This window comes from Leptonotus elevatus, chromosome 11 (assembly GCF_054856555.1).
Source record: "Leptonotus elevatus isolate MCC_2025b chromosome 11, RoL_Lele_1.0, whole genome shotgun sequence".
Taxonomy (NCBI): Eukaryota; Metazoa; Chordata; class Actinopteri; order Syngnathiformes; family Syngnathidae; genus Leptonotus; species Leptonotus elevatus.
The window spans coordinates 11,760,602-11,779,391 of NC_141249.1; the positions used below are offsets into that span (position 1 = coordinate 11,760,602).

General features: G+C 38.5%; 2 protein-coding genes across 3 annotated transcripts in view; both read left to right on the top strand.

Annotated features, from left to right (window-relative positions):
* Positions 1 to 4,985: 4,985 nt before the first annotated feature.
* Positions 4,986 to 7,913, top strand: LOC147165819 (claudin-1). The gene is made up of 4 exons (XM_086088822.1): positions 4,986 to 5,286; positions 5,393 to 5,557; positions 7,038 to 7,116; positions 7,202 to 7,913. Exons 1-4 carry the CDS (start codon positions 5,091 to 5,093, stop codon positions 7,365 to 7,367), a joined length of 606 nt encoding a protein of 201 aa, XP_085944948.1. The 5' UTR covers positions 4,986 to 5,090; the 3' UTR covers positions 7,368 to 7,913.
* Positions 7,914 to 10,120: 2,207 nt separating this feature from the next.
* Positions 10,121 to 18,790, top strand: part of p3h2 (prolyl 3-hydroxylase 2) — a 45,966-nt gene continuing 37,296 nt past the window's right edge. Inside the window, exons 1-2 of one of the 2 annotated variants that reach the window (XM_086089865.1) lie at positions 10,121 to 10,259; positions 10,399 to 11,079. In XM_086089865.1, coding sequence (XP_085945991.1) covers positions 10,672 to 11,079 — 408 coding nt within the window. In that variant the 5' untranslated portion in view covers positions 10,121 to 10,259; positions 10,399 to 10,671. The remainder of the gene's footprint in view (positions 10,260 to 10,398; positions 11,080 to 18,790) is intronic. The other variant, XM_086089866.1, reaches the window with a different exon arrangement.

Genomic DNA, 18,790 nt, shown 5'->3' on the forward strand with positions numbered 1-18,790 from the left:
ATTTATTTTTAGGGTTAGGCCGTCGGATCCTACGGCGCCGTTTCAAAGGCATGACAATAAAGCCATGTTCTTTTACATTATTTGTCCCGATTACAGTTTTAAGAGCCAAGCTTTGTACCAAAGAATCACAACGGTAAGATATAGTAGACATTTTTTTTTTATTGTTTTCTTTATTGGAAACTGGTCGAACACCTCAAAGCTTCCAAATTTACTGGTACATTTTTCCCATAGAAAATGATGCAAATGGAAAATTCCATCAGATTGGTGCAATTTGCGACCCCAGGAAACAAAATGTACAAACTGTAAAATGCTTTTTTTTTTATAAAGCAAAGCGTCCTGCACTTTGATCTGATTTCCTGTTTAATAAACACATTGAGATGAATGTACATTACCTTGAACAGTGGAAAAAGTAGCACTTGTTGCCTGTTCCCGTGTTCCAAAATGACACTTGACCATGACATATTATATTAGTCAATTAGAAATGTTAGTCTTTCATATTTGTTGCGCCTTATCCCAGCTTTAATTTGTTTGACAAAAGTTGGAATTTAGTCCTTAAGTCACGTCCCTGAGTTTTCTTAGCAGAACCCCCTCTGAAAAGTATGGAATACTTCACAAGTCACATGGTCCACAGGAAGTTGCATCATTCAGATCCTTTTTAGGGCAAGAGAAGGCCAAAAGTAAGCTTCCTGGTTATTTTTTTTTTCTGTATATGTGATATTTAAAATATGATAGTGATAATATGTTTTAAATTTAAAAAATGGAATCACTTGAATGTGACTAGTGTCAACATGCTAATAGCAAACGTGGCTACATTTCACAAATTTCTAAAAACTCATTTCCAGTACACAAAACAATGACATGATCCAATTAAGTTGCCTCGTGTACATATTTTGAGTAGTAATGTCATTTTTTTTTACCAATTAATCGCACAATTTACCATAATTCGATTATGAAGCTTGCAACGGGTTACTTGAGTGCAAATCATGGAATTAATGTAAAATCGTCAAATAGCAAATAAATATCGATTCAATGACTTTCTTTCATCTTTGATTACAATTCTCTGGTAAAATACAACTGTTCAACATCTTTATTATACAGTATTGTCATAGAATACTCAACGTTTCGTTACGGCCTTAAATCTGCCCACGAGCGTCATTCTCCAACAGCGTTTATTTGTGAGCGCTTCAAGCAGCGGATTTTGCTCTGATATGATAGGCCAGAGTCGTACAACTCTTACAGTATTCGAATTTGGCAAATTGAGATTTCTCCAACAAGCGTCAAAGCAAGTAAAGCAAAGTAAAACTACTTATTTTCCGCGTTTGTCCATCTTCGTGCCAGTTGACTTCTCAGTTTGGTTACAAAGTTAGTAACTGAGTTTTTTTTTTAAACACTTTTAATAATTTAAATCAATCTCCTATATGCTTTAACTTTGACAACCTTAATTGTAAGCAGTTCAATTTGTGTAGTATCGGATTTTGAGATGGCAAAAGTCAGAAATTGAAGTTTATTCTGACTGACAGAGGTACAACAAGCAAATGGCACCGTTTGTAACTCAGAAGCTTTGTGTGAGGAAAAATGGCCTAAAATTGTACGAGTGTAGGCTACTGGTATTGGAATTCACAATAAACAACTTATTATGAACAATTCTTGGAGAAAAAAAAAAAGGGGCCAGTATTTTACATCATACCGTTGACAGTAAAAGCAAATAATGCATGAAATGAAGAAGTGGGAGTCTAATAAGTTAATAGCCTCAGATGCCAAAATGGCGTGCTGCCATTTCCATTTCTATTAACGTATTCTTGGAGCATCAAGACTGGCAGACAAACAGGAAACCCAAGTTCTAAAACATGTTTTGGCAGTGTGGACTGTTTCCCCCCCCCAAAAGAAAAATCTAGACACCAGAAAAGTATCTCACAGCAGTCATTTTGAAAAAAAAAATCCAATATACAACTTTGGGGGAGAAAAAAAGAGCACTACAAACCTATCATTTCATTTCCAGCAAATCATTATTGCGATGCAAAGAAACCGAAGTGTTTATGTAATTCTGTAAATGTCTTCAGTTGATATAAAAAGACCACATATTCCTGTTCAAATGCCCGATTATTGTACTTCTTCAAAACATTTTCCCCATTCATGTGCGACTCAACTGGAAGTAATCATGAAATATTTTATGAGCCAATGAGAACATCTGAACGTGATTTGAAAAAGTCTACACTTCCCTGTTCAAATGCCAGGTTTTGTGACATAAAAAATTGTATCAGGAATCTTTTCAAGAGGAAATGTTAAAGTAAAGTGCTGATGTGGTTGTTTAAGTGTGCACACCCTTCTATAACGAGTCTGCACACAACAGCCACTATTTAAAGAATAGTGGAAGTGAATTCACTTCAATTCAAATACATAAATCTTCCCGATTATTGCTAATAATGTTTCGTTTTGATTGACGCTGTCAGACTGGAAGTAACAACACAAGCAACAATAATCAGGACTTTCCTGTGACTGTCGTTGGGGTTTTCCTAGAAACACCCACTAGATGGCACCTCGTGAAACGCTCGCTTGCTCAACCGGTTTGCAGGGGAGCTTGTCTCAGTTCAGAGGTGGAGCAGGCTAAAAAAAAAAAAATTGATCAAGCGTATTTAGTTTTGCCTGTCTCAGGCTTGACATCATCATCATCATCATCATCATCATTTAGTTGCGGTGCCATAGCCCACAGAAACTCCATGTCCGCTAATTCATATCATCGCTCTCCAGTCCCCCAAAAGATGCTTTTCATAATTAAAAGAAAAAATATGTAAAATTAAGTTTGTTCTTTAGCTGAGGTTTTTTTTTTTAGTTACCACCAAAAAAAACACAAAATTTGAATAATGATTATGATAATAATCTTTTGTATTTATTTATTTGTATCTAATATGGTATTTTAGATGTTTTTTTGTTTTTTTTACAGTTGAGCCTTGGTGGAGGTTTGCCCTCTGAGTGACATTGTAGTTAAAGATCATATCTGATTTTATCCTTATCCTCTGAACCTTTGATTATTCTTCATATCATGTAAACAAATAACTTATCTTAGCTCCTTGATGCACACAAGTGTTTAGTTTGCTCAGTTTTTTATTTTTTGCCTGAGAACAAGCATTTTACTGTTTGTAATATTTTGTAGATTTGATCAGAAATAAACCTTACATGTTTTTTGTTGTTGTTTTTTTTTAACTACGTTTATTTAACTACATAAAAAAACTGGAGGTTGTACACACATTGAGATAAGGTTTTTGTTTTAGTCCTGCCTACCAGCTGCAGACATACTGTTAATGACACATTATGTATATGCATGCTATAATTTCTAGAGCCACAAATAAACATTTTTAGTCAAATGTGATGACAATGAATTATGTGTATGACACAAACATCTTTTAGTTGGGAGCTTATTGCAGGAAAGGGTGGAATCTGATGCAATCTAACAAATCTAGCCTGTTTACAAACTGGCATCCCCTTTCCCAAATATGGTCAGACGGTTTGCTTTAATTATCTGTGTGAAATGAATACAAGGTTCTTTCCTGTAAACACGTTTGCTGCAGTACATTTTGGAGGAAAAGAAAGATAATTGAGCATTTTCACCCTCATTTATTTAGCTGTTTTATTAGACCCCCTACTCTCTTATGTATGCATTAGTGATCGGCGATATGGTTTTATTTTTTCAGGGCTGATACCGATTATAAGTAGTTAAGGAGGCTGATAACTGATATTTCAAGTCGATATTCATTTGCGGTAAAAGAGAGTGTAAACATTTTAAAAAATTAACTTTGTGGAAATCCCATTAAGCATGTTTGTTTAAAACAACTTTTGGAATTGTCAACACTTTGAATGTTTTTCTTTTAATTTTAAATATATAAAGAATAGACAGTTTTGTTTCAAAATAGTTTTTTTTTATTTCAGGCAGCTTCCCGTGTTAACAAAATTATAAAATAAGCAAGTAAAAGGCTACCTACAGCTTTCTACTGTAGATGTTTTCCAAAGTTGCAACATAATTTCTTAATTTTAACAACATTTTTATTGTTTTTTTCAATAAAAAGTGTAGGGAGTTCCCAGTATATCAGCACAATCTTTTTTAAAGTAAAATGGAATTTTAAATACATACATAAATGAAAAGTTCTCACTGAGCAACAAATGCATGCGAATGTAGCTAATTTGGGGGTTTCGCCAGGGTTCGTAAACGGTTTCAAAAGATCTTCGCAGACACTGAAAAACTGTGCAAATGTTCAAAATGTCTTTGCAACAAGTAAAAAGTGTCTGTGAATATCTTACAAATCCTGATGAAAGCCACAAATTCGCTACAGCTTGATCGGCCTTCAGATTCGTAAAAAGGCAGATGCCCATATTTGTCAAAATGCCAAATATCGTCACAGATAATTGGTCGATCCCCTACTATGTATACATTTGTTTATATATGTATTTGTGTGCATTATTATTATTATTATTAGTAGTAGTATTTATTGTATTAGTACTAAAGCTTATACTGTACATCTTGTTTTGAAATCTAATTGGTTAAATAAACCGGCCCATTGCTACTTATCAGCACTACTGATTGTGAAGGCCCATGGAAGATTACATTGCAATTGCAGCACAAAGAATTTAATATATAATTGGACAATTTTTTTTTTTTATTGAAAGCAGCACAGCAAAATGAAAACAGCAGACTGTTGAGAATCAATAAATATGACTTCATTGAACACATATTAGAATTCTGGTTTAAAATGTCGGTCAGTGCTCGTAACTGTGTTTAGGTCAGCAGAGAAGATCTCGTTGGCCCGCCATTGATAAATACAAAATTTACAAACATCATGTTGGGTAAAATGTGTCAAAGTTCACCGCAGTCAAATGTGTTGTTTTTTTCGTGTATTTGCGGACTCATCAGATAAAGAAAAGGACTTCCCATCAGTTGTTGCCAGTGGAGACTTCTCATGCGTCACCTCACCGACGACATAAATAGAGGCTGCAGCACACATCACGATAACACTCCCAACCAGCATCCACAAACGCTTCCCAATTAACTCTGTTTATTTTCCCCTTGCATCCTGCTTACTCTTCTCTCTCTGGATGTCATGGCCAGCTCAGCGCTGCAGCTGCTCGGTTTCTTCCTGTCACTGATTGGAGCGACCGCCACGGTGACCGCCACCATCATGGTGGAGTGGAAGGTGCACGGCCATTCGCATCGCATCTATGAGGGCCTGTGGATGACCTGCAGCGTCGGCCACAGGACCACCTGCGAATTTCACGACTCCCTCCTCAAACTGTCAAGTAAGTAAGACGAGTAACAGACAGAGTATTGTTAGCGCTGCACCATAAATGAAGTCATTAGAACTAAATGGCGGCAGTCAATTTGTTCATTTCTGCCCACTCCCAGATCAGGTGCAAATAACCAGAGGAATTCTGTTGTTGAGCCTGTTCCTGTCCGCCGTGGCGTTGATGGTCTCCACCATCGGAATGAAGTGCACCCGCTTCATGGAAGGCAGGGCCGCGGCCAAGGGCGCCGTGGCTCGGATTGGAGGCATCATGTTTATGGTTTCAGGTATGATTTCTATTCTATCAATTTATTTTACTAGATTTCATCTCAGTGAACGTCAGGAAAGAATGTCTTCTTTTGGCGTTTGTATGATGCTACCAGAGGCGTACACATACAGTAATTTAAGTCAAGTTTATTTATCATTGACGTCAATCAGAATCCCCTTTTCTCCAAAACAATCACTTTTTACAGGCGCAATCCATAAAAACACCTGTCGGTGGATCAAACAACAACAAAATGTAGTAAAAGAATAACAAATTGAAGAAGCTAGGCTAACTGCTAGCTTTTCTGGTAACTCCACTATGGTTGAAAACTCCCAATATTCTACTGCTTCTAGACTGACAAAAAAATTTTTTGTAAAAGAATAACAAATAGAAGAAGCTACGCTAACTGCTAGCTTTTCTGGTAACTACACTATGGTTGAAAATTCCCAATGTTCTACTGCTTCTAGGCTGTTAAAAAAAAATTAGTAAAAGAATAACAAATAGAAGAAGCTAGGCTAACTGCTAGCTTTTCTGGTAACTCCACTATGGTTGGAAACTCCCAATATTCTACTGCTTCTAGACTGACAAAAAAAATTTTTGTAAAAGAATAACAAATAGAAGAAGCTACGCTAACTGCTAGCTTTTCTGGTAACTACACTATGGTTGCAAACTCCCAATGTTCTACTGCTTCTAGACTGACAAAAAAAATGTAGTAAAAGAATAACAAATAGAAGAAGCTAGGCTAACTGTTAGCTTTTCTGGTAACTACATTGTGGTTGCAAACTCCTTGTCATTTTAAATGAAAAAGAGTGATTCTTCTTCCCCGATCTGATCATAAATGGTCGGGACTGACGATCAAAAATGTAACCTGTTCAATATTTATGATCGCAAATCCTCTTGTGTGGTCAACGCTGAGTTTGCCAGTTTTCACAACCAACAATGTTGAGTAGAGGTGTACAATTTCTTAACCGGATGTTAACACCCAAAAAAAATCTTAACAATATTATGTATGTGCCCCCACTCGTCTAAACATGGCATTCTGATTAATATTGTGTTTGTAGAATATTTTCATCCATCTAAGTGGGCAGAAATTTCTCCACTTGTTGACTGAAAATGACATCACAGTTGCTCACGGTTCAGGTAACAACCAATCACAGCTTAGCTTTAAAACTAAAAAATTTAATAAATAAACAGATGAGCCGTGAGTAATTGTGATGTCGTTTTCAGTTGACAGCAGATGGTAAAATGGCCGCCCTCTGAGATGGATAAAAACGGGTGGATTTTGCTACTTAACTCATATTCCACAAATATAATATTATTCAAAATACCGTGTTTACACGAGTGCAAGAGAGCGAGAGCATGCAACATTTTACTGTTAAGAAAATGTTGGTTTTGACTTCCTTTTGAAATCTCAAGACCGGTCTTCCAATTCTTTCCTTCAGTTTGCCATTGAATGTTGAATTTTAGCTCAAATGGAATGACTCTCTACACTCTTTTTGCAGGTTTAACGACGTTCATTATAACGTCCTTGTATGTGAAGAAGGTCGTTGTGGACTTCCATCATGCCCATCATCTCCACACGTAATACCTCCTCGTACATACATACATTCTCCTGTACGGAATCTGTTTTAAAACGGTACTTTAATGAACTGTTCTTTTACTGCAGCTATGAGTTCGGCAAGGCGGTGTTTGTGAGCTGGTCCGGCGGCTTCCTCGCGACGTTCGGCGGAGCGTTCCTGACCTGTCAGAAGTGCTCGAGGTCGTCCTCGTCCAGATCGATAAGCTCCAACGGCCTCCTGCAAAGTAACAAGGCCAACAGCAACTATGTTTAGTCACCAGGAAGGATCAGCGATAATGGTCGTTGTCATGACTACTGATAAATTGCCAATAGTCATCAGTAGGCCTACATTGTCCTAAAATGACTCATACCTATTTTGCACTGGATTTTGGATTTACAGTCGAACCTGCAAAGTTGAACGAGACAGATTTTCTGATAATATATGCCTTCTGATCACAACTCCACAAGTGGGTTCTGTTTTTTTGTTTTTGTTTTGTAATGACAAAAGAGATACCAGTGAGAAAAATTACACTGCTAGATAAAGCATCGCCTACTATACATCTAAAGGATTTATGAGTTTATAAACTTTCCGTTATTTCCTATGGGAATTTTTTTGAAATCAGAACATAGGTCAACCGGTGTCACACAACAGATTACGTTCAATTTTGGAGGTTCTGCTGTATACTTTGAAAACTAAAATATAGTACTCACTTGTAGATTTAAAAAAAAAAAAAAAGTTTTATTTTTATTGTTACGCATTATAGTCAAGTTTATGTACAGTATTTTCTAAGAAAAATAAAATATCTTTAGTTTGATTTTACTTACAGTGCAGTGTAATTTATTGGACAGCGAGGGAGTGGTGGTTTCCGGATAAGATGTCCCTGCATTTCTGGGGATAGAGCTCAGCAATTAGCAGAGACGTGAGACATGCATGTGACAAAACACAATCAGATTGGACAGAGATTAGACAATGCTGGAGGGAAAGAAGTTTACTCCTCAGCGGAAGTGCGACAATCTAATCTCTCATGCGAAAGACAGATTTTTCTGTGAAGTGACATTCTTTCCTGGTTTAAAGCCAAATGGAAATGATGTATGAAACCACCAGCTCTTCCAATGTTATTAGGTGGTTGTTGTTGTTTTTTTTACATGAGTTCAAATGCTTTGTTTCTGACAATATTAAATATAGTAGCTTAATAGAACAGCAATATTATACACCAATAGATACATTGGTTTAGATTTATTGTGTATTTGGTTTTTATTAAGACTTGGGAGCATTTCTTTGAAATGTCTCAACAATGCAATCATTCCTTCCTTTACACTAGAAGCACTTAATTGCTTGGAAGTTCCAAGCCAAAATACCTTGACACGCCCCAAATACTGTAGCATACGTCCAAGTGGTTGTGAGCAGTATGTGAAAACATCTGCGCCGTCAAGTGGACACTTTTTGTTTTGTTTTTTCAAATACTCTAACCTTTCTGTAATCATCAGGGGAAAAAAGCTTGTTTAACTTGTCAAATAGTGAAGCTATTAGGCTTAATGCTAAATAATTTGATTAAATTAGCCACAGCTAAGTGTTTCTGGGCCCCTTTAATCGATATTTTCTGCGGCAAGCTGCACTTTATTGGAGACATGTTTAAGGCAAGAGCGGGGAAATGATTTTTATTTATTTTATTTTTTATAAACAAAGCAAGACACACCTCCTGCGCTACACCGGGCCTAGGGGGTGCTATAGCCCCATCAGAAATTTGTGTAGCCAAACTTATGATTCATAAATTATTTTCTCTGCCCCACCCCCCAATTTTCTTATTATTTCACAATTGTGTATCCATAAATCAAAATGCATGCATAAAAAAACAATCCCTTAAATGTTTTTGCATGTGCCTATAAAATAATTACAAATTTCGTCCATAACCAATTAACCAACATATGTAAAAAGATGATTGTTGTAAGTTGACAATATATTTATCTAGCATTACATCTTTAGTAAGCTTTCATCGTTTCATTTGTCCTTTCTATTCTGTGTATCTCCCCTGACGTGTCATGTGAAATTTGTTGAAGTTGTGTACTAATTCTGTAATCAATTATTCTAAAACAAAAAAAAATACTTTGTGGGAGAATATGGTGGTGACGATCATAAATGTTCTGTTAAATACCTAATTAACTATTGTGTAATTATATAAGAAACGAGACCCTTGTACAAGTGACAATAAATAAAATACTGTGTTAATGCTGAGTCAAGATACATGCAGTAAGTGCAAAGTACCGCTAGAGGGAGTCTGTGTACTTCAAATGGAAGAACGAAGAAGGGAGGCGAAGAATCTAGACGAAAGCGTGGTAAGTTTCTCACAATAGTCTGGGTAGCTCACAGTATGGGAGGCTTACTTGTGGGTGAAAAAAACTGATTGACATCTCAGAGAACCCAGACATGAAGGACCTGTTCAAAAACACCAAATGCATTTTGTTCTACAGCGTTCCCCATCACGGCACCTTCATGGCAGTATACTACATAAATGTCTGATATCTGCTTTTCCCCTCAATCGAGGTCAGAGAGCTTTGCAGAGACTCTCCAGCACTGCGTGACCCGAGTGAAACCTTTTTGAACACGACCAAAGAAAAATAGATCAAAGTGCTAAGCTTTGCCGAGACGCTGCACAGTCTGCAAATATCGGCATCGGGTAATCCTGATGGAGGTGGATGTGGATCATTCATCTCAGCATCTGCAAGCCAGAGAGGAAGGATCTCTGGCTCATCCAGGAAGCGCTGTACAGTTCCATCGGCCGCTGATGACCATTTTTAACACCAGCACGCTCCAGGCAATTTGAACCACAAATTTTCATCAACCGCATTGGCCACAAATCTGTGTTTCCTCGCTGTAAATATTGCGATCATATTATAATGATCAATAACATGAAAAAACAGTGAAGAGTTTCCAGTAGTGATAGCAGAAAACTGGATGCCGAGTGGGTTTCAAAGCTTATTTTAAAAGTGACCATCATAACCTTGAAAAAAAAAAAAGTTTCACACAATAGTTAATTAAATGTTGAAAATATGTGAATGCTGAGTCAATATACATGTAGTAAATAGAAACTACCACCAGAGGGCGTCTGTGTACTTCAAGTGGAAAAACGGAGAAGAGGCGAGGAAGTCTCGAAGAAAACGAGGGAAGGTAAGTTTCACACAATAGTTTATTAAATGTTAAAAAATTATGTTATGTATGCGACTTGAATAATACTGTCTTGTGTGTCGTTAAAGTAACAGTTTTAGGTGTATTACTTTGTATATAAACACTGCGTTATTTATTGGAGGCCCTCGAGACCCGCGGAAGACCCCCAGTGGAGAGAAAGTGGGCTGTGATTGTTATCCATTCATTTAAAGGAGGAGGAGTCACCGGAGCCAAACTGGGGGCCCGGCCAGTCCAAAAAAAATGTGTGTCCCTGAAGAAACTTATACTCTCATCGTCCTCCGCCCCCAGCATGCTGCGTGACATCTCCGGAGTTTTTAAATGGACCACAAGTCGAGGTTGACAGCTTTGTATTGAGTGACAGCCACCTTCAGTCACGACTCCACGCAGCACCAAGATGAACGCCAACTTCTTAGTTGTATTCTCCGCTGTCCTGCTCGCCTCCGTCCGGCGGTCTTCGTCCTCCTTGGAGCCTTACGACTTGTTGTACGACGAAGCGGTTCGGGCGTTCTACAGCGGCGACTACGACGGCGTGGTGCGCATCATGGAGGAGGCGCTCAGCAGCCATACGGTGTTGCTGCGCTCCAGAGTCCGCTGCCGGCTGAGGTGTCAGGACCAGCATCCGTTCTCGGACAATGTCTCCGAACTGGGCTTCTTCGATGTGGTGCTACGCAGGGCGGCGTGCGTGGACAGCTGCATCGAGGAAGACGTCGGCGTGCAGTCGCGACATAGAGTTAGCGAAGATGTGGTGCAGGACTTTCACAGGCGGATCCCGTACAACTATCTCCAGATGGCGTATCTCAAGGTAGGCACTGATACCGGTGGGGGTTGGAAAGCAGCCTTGAATGTATACCATTGTTGTCTACTCAGCGGGGTTAGTTTGTGTCCCTGCTGTTTCCTCTTCATCATCATCATCAGTTGCTGCCAGGAGACGTGATGCAAAGATACTGCGCAGCTGATTGGAGGAGAGCTTTCTCTAGTTGCTTAATCAAAAAGCACTCACTTATAGATTTATAACCTACATTTTAACAGACGTGATAGTGGTGGAATAAGTCAGTTAAGTCCCCACTGAAGGCCCAAGTTCATATGTATGGGAATTCTGCTGATTACTGTATGTTTTTAGGGTACTCAAACGTCCTCACACATTCCCAAACCCCGCATATTAATTGAATACTAAATTGGCCACAGGTGTGAATGCTTGCTTGTCTGTCTGGCCTACTATTGGCTGGCAACGTCTAAGGGTCTGCCCCACCAAAGTCAACTGGGATAGGCTCAAGCTCACCTGCAACCTAATGAGGAGGACAAGCACTATATTGGACAGTGTTACTGTTAATGAAATGCTTAGTAAAGAGCAATTTTTTAAATGTGCTGGGTCTAATTAGATTAATGTGAGGAACCTGCAGCCTGTGTGTAATATGGCCTGCCTGAACAGTCGATCCGGTTCAACATGTAATTTTAGAAAACACATAAAATTGCAAAGGAACTGATATAAAAGAACTCCCCCAAATATTTAGTACGTTTGTAATAACATATTGCTAAATGTTTGCGTGCATATTTTTTATATTTATTTATTAGGGACCCTCTGGAGATTATAATAATAAATATATAAAATAAAATAAAAAGCTTTCCCCACCCTTGTGCAGATTGTACCTAATGAAGTGTCTGAGTAGTATACACCAAGGTTATTTTTATTGAACAAAAAAACAAAAACTAAAATTCAAAAAACAATTTTGTTAACGAAATAAAATAAAAACGAAAATGCTTTTTTTTTTTTTTTTCGAAATCTAACTGAAACTACATTTTATGTTTACAAAACTAACTAAAACTAACTATAATTATAGCAAAAATTTCCTTCGTTTTAGTCTTTGGTATTTAATTTAATGCACCTTTGGGGATGATTTTAAATGTGCTAGCTAGCTAGCTAGCATCATTGGCAAAAGCCAAACTGGCAGGGTTATTACTTTCAAGACCTGGATTTGCCACCTCTGCGTACAAGTAATACACATAAGAACGAAAACTAATACTGAAGTAAAACGCTAGCATTTTTTTAAATAACTAAAACTAATTAAAACTAACTAAATTTAAAAAACAAAAACTCAAAACGAAATAAAAACTAACTAAAATGAAAATTCCAAAACTATAATAACCCCGGTAGACGCAGAGCATAATCATCATTGCATCATAATTTTCTACATTAAATCCAGACACATCTCAAAGTTTGCATTGTTCAATATCCTGTATTGATTGATGGATACACAGACCAGAATACGCTGTAATATTCTTGCAGACGCTATCCTATCACTGCTTTTTATCGGAGCAGTTGACCGTAAAATGTAAAGTACACAAAACACACCATAAATGTCACACAGGAGTGTTCCACAAACTTTTTTTAGTGTAAGACCAAAAACATGCTACTGCCCATCAGGACCATAATGGTCCATTATATATAATTTCATCATCTATGACAGCAAACTTGAATCAAAAATCCCTCAACCAAATTGCGATGGACGAAATACAGGACACTGCTGGTGGTGATTATATGTTGCATCATCACGCCATGAAAAAAACAGAACAGACTGTAGTACTTGTCAATAGGTACAATAAACCACAAAGCATTTCTTCACTTCTCTAGAGATTTGTCTGCTGCTTTCATTCCTTTTGTGTAAATCATCCCAGGCAGATATGGACGTGTGCATATGAAGGTGCTTTGTTGTGCGCAGCACTTTTCCGCTTGTTGTGTCTTCACATTAGACATTGAGGTTATTTGTTCTGCATTCTTCACATTTCCTGAGCTCTATTTTCCCATGTGATCCATCTATTTGTCTGGGATGTTGTTGATCACTCCGCGTGGGAGCAATCCAACGCGCGAATAAAACAAGAGGAGCAAGCCACTAAGTGTAATTGGAAATGCAGATTCTACGAGACTGGAACTTCTGTCTAGATCACCAAAGAGCAGCTGACTTTTACATCATTGCGTAGTAATACTGAGGTAGCTGTACAAGCAGTCTGACCTCAAGAAATGTTATAGACATTAGTGTGGTTTCCCGATGACGCAATCTCTGAAATAGGCAACTGCCCTATCACTAGCTAAAAATTGGTTGTAAATGGGAGCAGGTGAAGAGTCAAGAATGAGCATGTCCAGATGCGGCCATTTTGGCTGAAAATTTTACCATTTTTTTTTAATGGCTGAGGATCATGTAATGATTTTTTAGATGATGTCATGCAAAAGTAGAAACCACAAAATACAACAAATGAATGAACGCTGTAAGAGTTCATTCAATGAATTGTACACTCAGTAATGGTCTTCTGGTGGTAATAAGATTCAATTTAGTGATTGTTAAATCTTGTTATTTGTCTGGAAGTGATCATAGATTTATTGTTTATTAACTAATGTAAAATAGACTACACTACTTGGCCCATCCCGTGAGAAGAGAGAAAAATGCACATCCAATTGCCCACTTGGGAGATCTTGCAGTTTACCTGTAGAAATGCACTCGATGCTCGTGCCAATCTCATCTCTTGGAACCAAGCGAGTCAGTTTCTGCTTCCGTAATGTCAAGGATGTGTGCGCTTCCACCACCCTGGTTTTAATGGGAATGGGGGGAGCCGCTTCGTTTGGCTGGTAGTTGGCCGCGTTCCATCCTGCTATTGCGTAAACGCCCCCGTACGCCGAATTCTACTTATGCTTAGTCTAGGAAAATACCAAAAGAAAGAACACTCCAGTTAATCTGCACTTTGCGCTATACTGTGTAAAAAAAAGAAGTAGTAGTAATATTTACTTGACATGACCTTCAGCTTTGGAGACAGTCACACTACCACCTGAGCCATACCACTCTTGCTGTTTGCCGTTATACTGCATTGCTGGTGTTTCTAAAATGAGACCAAAAATAGGTCTTTTGGAGGTACAAAGATTCTGCCTGACACCATCAATATACTAACACACAGCAGGAGCGGCATGGTTCGGGTGGTAGAGTGGCTGCCTCTCAACCTAAAAGGCTGTGGCTTCGTTCCTCAACCCTTCAGTACCTTTAAAAAAAAAGAAAAGTAAAATGTACTAAAAACTCTCCTTGTGAAATTTACTTAGAATTTCTGAGTGAACAAACTTTACTAGGTTTTTAAAGTAAATATTACACTTTTTTTCCTTCTTTTTTTTTGATAGTACACAAGACTTGCACCGGGCACGAAAATCTCTGTTCTCTACTTTTTGTTTCTTATATCTCATAGTTAAGCAATTAAGTGTTAACCACAGACCGTCAGGCACTTTCCACATTGTCATCTACTTGGAGCTCACATGGGATGCTGGCAGCAAACCCCTTACGGGGAGCTGAGAGAGTCGATTGTCTGACATAGCAGCTCCGCATGCCCGGTGATGACACACAGCTTCCATGCTCACATTTGGTGGGAAGTTGTTCGACCCTGAGCTGTCTGGTTGGGACATTTCCTTTTGAATCAGCAGACTAAACTGATTCATTCTTAAAGTGCTGATCACTTTGACGTCATTTTTCTAATGCCGTCAGCCGCCAAGAATGGCCACAAGGCCCGTTCATAGCACATCTGCTTTTGAATGACCCAAAACAGGAAGCTGGCATGAGATTTGGATTTGAATCATGGCTGTGAAGTCGATTGACTCTCAGGTGAGGAGAGGCAGAACTTGACTTTTCCTATTGGCCAGGCTGTCTGTCAGTGTGCACGTGGTGTCCTCATCTTGCATGCTTACAGTATATGGCATACTGTATGTGCATTAAGCTCACATGTACTCCTAGGGCACTCGGTGGTATTTGTGAAAATAAATAAAATTCCTACAGCTTTTAGCATTCCGCTTTTACACGTCTTGCGTCAGTACAATGTGGCCTTTTGGGCCCATTAGAAGAAACTTCCACAGGCTCCAACTGTTCTACTAGCTCAGTCCTGCGTCTCACCAATCATTTAGTGTTGGCAAATATTTTATTTTCCTGTTGTGTGCTGTTTGCTTTGCTTAAAAAAAAGAGTGGCAGACTGTAGCACCAACTCGGTTTGAACCTTGTGGCTGCCACAAGACCGTAGAATGACCACAGAATCATCAAAGGGCCCAAGCGTCACTGCTCCCGATTTTATCAGCAGCTACTGGGCTCTTAATCGAACAGTGCTGTTTATTGTTCTTAGTTCCATTTGATCCAAATGCATACTGTAAGTTTATTCACTGGGTGAGAAATACACACATACTACTTGTACTGACTATACCGGTGGTCTGCAACCTGCGGCTCTGGAGTCATGTGTGGCTCTTTAGTCCCTCTTTGGTGGATCTCTAATTTATTATTATTGTTATTATTTTTGCAGAAATCAATAATAATAATAAAATACATATTTTTTTAAATAAAATATTCTTTGACTGAATTAACAATTTTGATTACAAAAATGAATAATAAAATATAAAAATAAATAAATAAAGTGAGTCCTCATTTATAAGCTCCCAGAAAAAGAGAGACAAAAGGTACATGGAAAACTTTAAAAAATACCTAAAAATGTCTAAAAAAGTGACCATTAAATGTCCAAAAAGAAAGAAGAAAAACATAAAAATACCATATAATGCACACAAAATTGCAAAAAAAAAAGAAAAAAGGCAGAAAAGAAAACATTTTAAAAAAGTTACCATAAAATGTCCAAAAACAAATGAAGAAAGAAAATGACCATATAATGTACACAAAATTGAAAAAAAGGACAGAATTTTTTTTTTTAAAGGCAGAACAGAAGACATTTAAAAAGTAACCGTAAAATGACCAAAAACAAAAGAAGAAATCCCTAAAATTACCATAAAATGTCCACAAAAAGTGCAGAAAATGCAAAAATAAATAAATTTTAAAAAAGCCATAAAATATCCCAAAAAAGGAAGGAGAGATAGTGACTGAAGTAGTTAGGTCCAAAGACTTGATCATGATCACATCTTATTTCTTCTCTTCAATTCTTCAACAGTTTCATTTGAGCTGTCCTTCTTATTGGAACCTCTTCAAACTTTGATGGTACATATACAGTTCACTTGCAGCATGGTTTTGCAAATGCAGTATCAAGTTAGTTATCGAGTTAATTCAAGATTGGGGGAGATGGCAGCATTTGCTTCAGGTTTTCATTCTGTGAACTAAACTCTCTTGTGGAATAAATCTACTATGAAACTTGCTGGTATTTCGCGTGATCATGTGATTCATTCATGACCCACTCAAGTTGAATGTTTAGACTTGCCTACAGCACAGCAGGGAGCTTAAGGCTTGTGTACAGTCCTTTAAAAGGAAGTCTCCATGTGTGCACTGGGTGAATTATTGACTGCTGTATTTCAGTCTTGTTGCAGTGCAATAATCGTTGACGCAATTGATGATCTTAACAGAACACATTTGCTGCAGTGTTTGGTGCATGTGTTGACTTTGAGTTCCCAAAATGAATTAGAACCGTAGTTTGGAATCTTGCACAAAAGTTTGAAAGGAAGCAATGCTTTTCGGGGATAAGAGTGAGATGAAAGCACAGATGACGTTACTGCCATCTGCAAAACCATGATAAGGTTAAGGAAGGTTGAGACAAGCTTGTCGTTTGCTTTGAACTCCTGATTGTTGTTCGGTTGTCACCAAGTAGAATTAATGTCTTTTGTGCATCCCCGGGGTCATATAGGGGTTAAGATGGTTGCTAAGTGACTGCCAATCTCAAAAGACAAGGTACCAGTGTGAGAGTAGATTACAGCAGAAGGCATTTCTGCCCAGACAGCCAGACAGTTGTGGTACTTGGCCGTGCCAAAGGTCTCCTGCATGACTGGACTTGAGCTGGTAGCACACGGTAGGAATGTGTGCGCCTACACCGATATTGTTTATTCGCCTGCCTATTAATGAGGTAATGAGGAGGAGGAGTCTGCTTGTTGGGTTGCTGCGTTTGATTTGAGCCAGCAGGAGGGTTATCTTGAATTTGAGTTATTTTTAAATTTATGTCTAAACTAAATAGCAGAATTCTACGGACGACCTCAATATCCCGTAACTGAGTGCACAGCTGGCCAAGCAGGTTTTACATATAGTATATAAACATCCTTGCGTGGGTGTGTCTATGTACACACAGATGTTTCGTGTGGGTGTGTTGCACTACGCTTGAGGTAATAATCGGTCTGACCAAAGACTGCAAGGAAAAGATGTCAGTATAAGGAGAACATCATTTTCCAGGCAACTGATCTGGTTTCCTTAATGTCTTGAATGATTTGTTGGCGACTTCACACAAGTAGACAAGGAAAGCATCGCTACCTGTCTTGTTATCTACTAAATGTAACCAGTTCCTTTTTAGCTTATAAAAACGATAAAACACTCTGTAACCGTTTTATCTTGGATCTCTCCCCCCCCCCACCCCCACCCCCCCCCCCCCCCCCCCGAGGTAGTTCCGTGAGGGGAAACAGGTAGTATGACACCTTACAGAGAGGACAGGAGAGTGCTTGACCTAACCTCTGGCCGTATACTGACCCTGCTGGGTGTCCACATCTGCATCACATCTAATGACGGTGCTCAAGAGTGTTAGACACCAGAGCCAGAAAGCCAGTTGTCGTTTGTTTAAGTAGTGAAGCGAAGGTGGAATGTGTTTATGTCAACTGCAGCTCATGCCATCTCCAGCCAATTAGAGAGCCTTCCCAGTCAGGTCACAGCTTTCAAAAAATGCTAGCCTCAGCACTACTTCACTTTTATGGAGTTCCCATCAAAACACAGTAGCTTTTATTGGCCAAACTTCTTCTATGCTGTTTAAAAATGATGATCAAATCTCCAAAACGGCCCCACTAAAACACCCCGAGAAAGCCAAAAGCAGCTCCAACACGTGGCTTTATATCTAATGGTCTCTGGAGATGGTGGGATATATTACAATATTAACCTTCCATCATCAGGCACCCGAGCCAAAGATTCATTGCAGTCGGTGTTCCAACCAGTGCAGATGGAGTTTAATATATCAAGGAAGAAAGTGAAGTCAGCTTTGCATCATCTCCTGTTGGCTCCCCGTGCTCATTTTAACGACAAATTGAACTGATTAACAGTGAAACGTGAGACAGACAAATTACTCAAGACGGAAAATCCTTGACAGCTTTTTGGTTCGTTACCTTTTTTGAGGTCCAAACAAATTCATCATGATGGTTGTTAGGGATGTTTGCTGGAGGCCATAGATGCAAGCAATGATCTTCTCAATTCCTGCTCTTCCTTAGTTCGAGTTGTAGAAATATCACAATCTGCGCGTCATGGTGCATATCTGCATATTTAACTCTTTGACTGCCAGACGTTTTCAGAAAAGGGATGCCGCCAGTGCCAGCCGATTTAAGCATTTTGACTGATCTTTCAAGGTCCACAGAAAATGTTCTGTTTAAACTATGGAAACACACGTACTACCAAATGAAAGATTGGACTTTCATCGTAGTTTGTTTCTACCTTATTCCGTTCTTTAGTAATCAACAATAGAAAATGGTTAGTTTGACCCAATTTCGCCTGTTTTGGACCAAAATACGGAGAAATCAAGCTTTTAGTGAAACGATATTATTT

Coding starts and splice junctions, on each gene's coding strand:
- LOC147165819 (XM_086088822.1), top strand. CDS start 5,091: ATGGCCAGCTCAGCGCTGCAGCTGCTCGGTTTCTTCCTGTCACTGATT. Junction 5,287..5,392: donor CTCCCTCCTCAAACTGTCAA/GTAAGTAAGACG, acceptor GCCCACTCCCAG/ATCAGGTGCAAATAACCAGA. Junction 5,558..7,037: donor CATCATGTTTATGGTTTCAG/GTATGATTTCTA, acceptor CTCTTTTTGCAG/GTTTAACGACGTTCATTATA.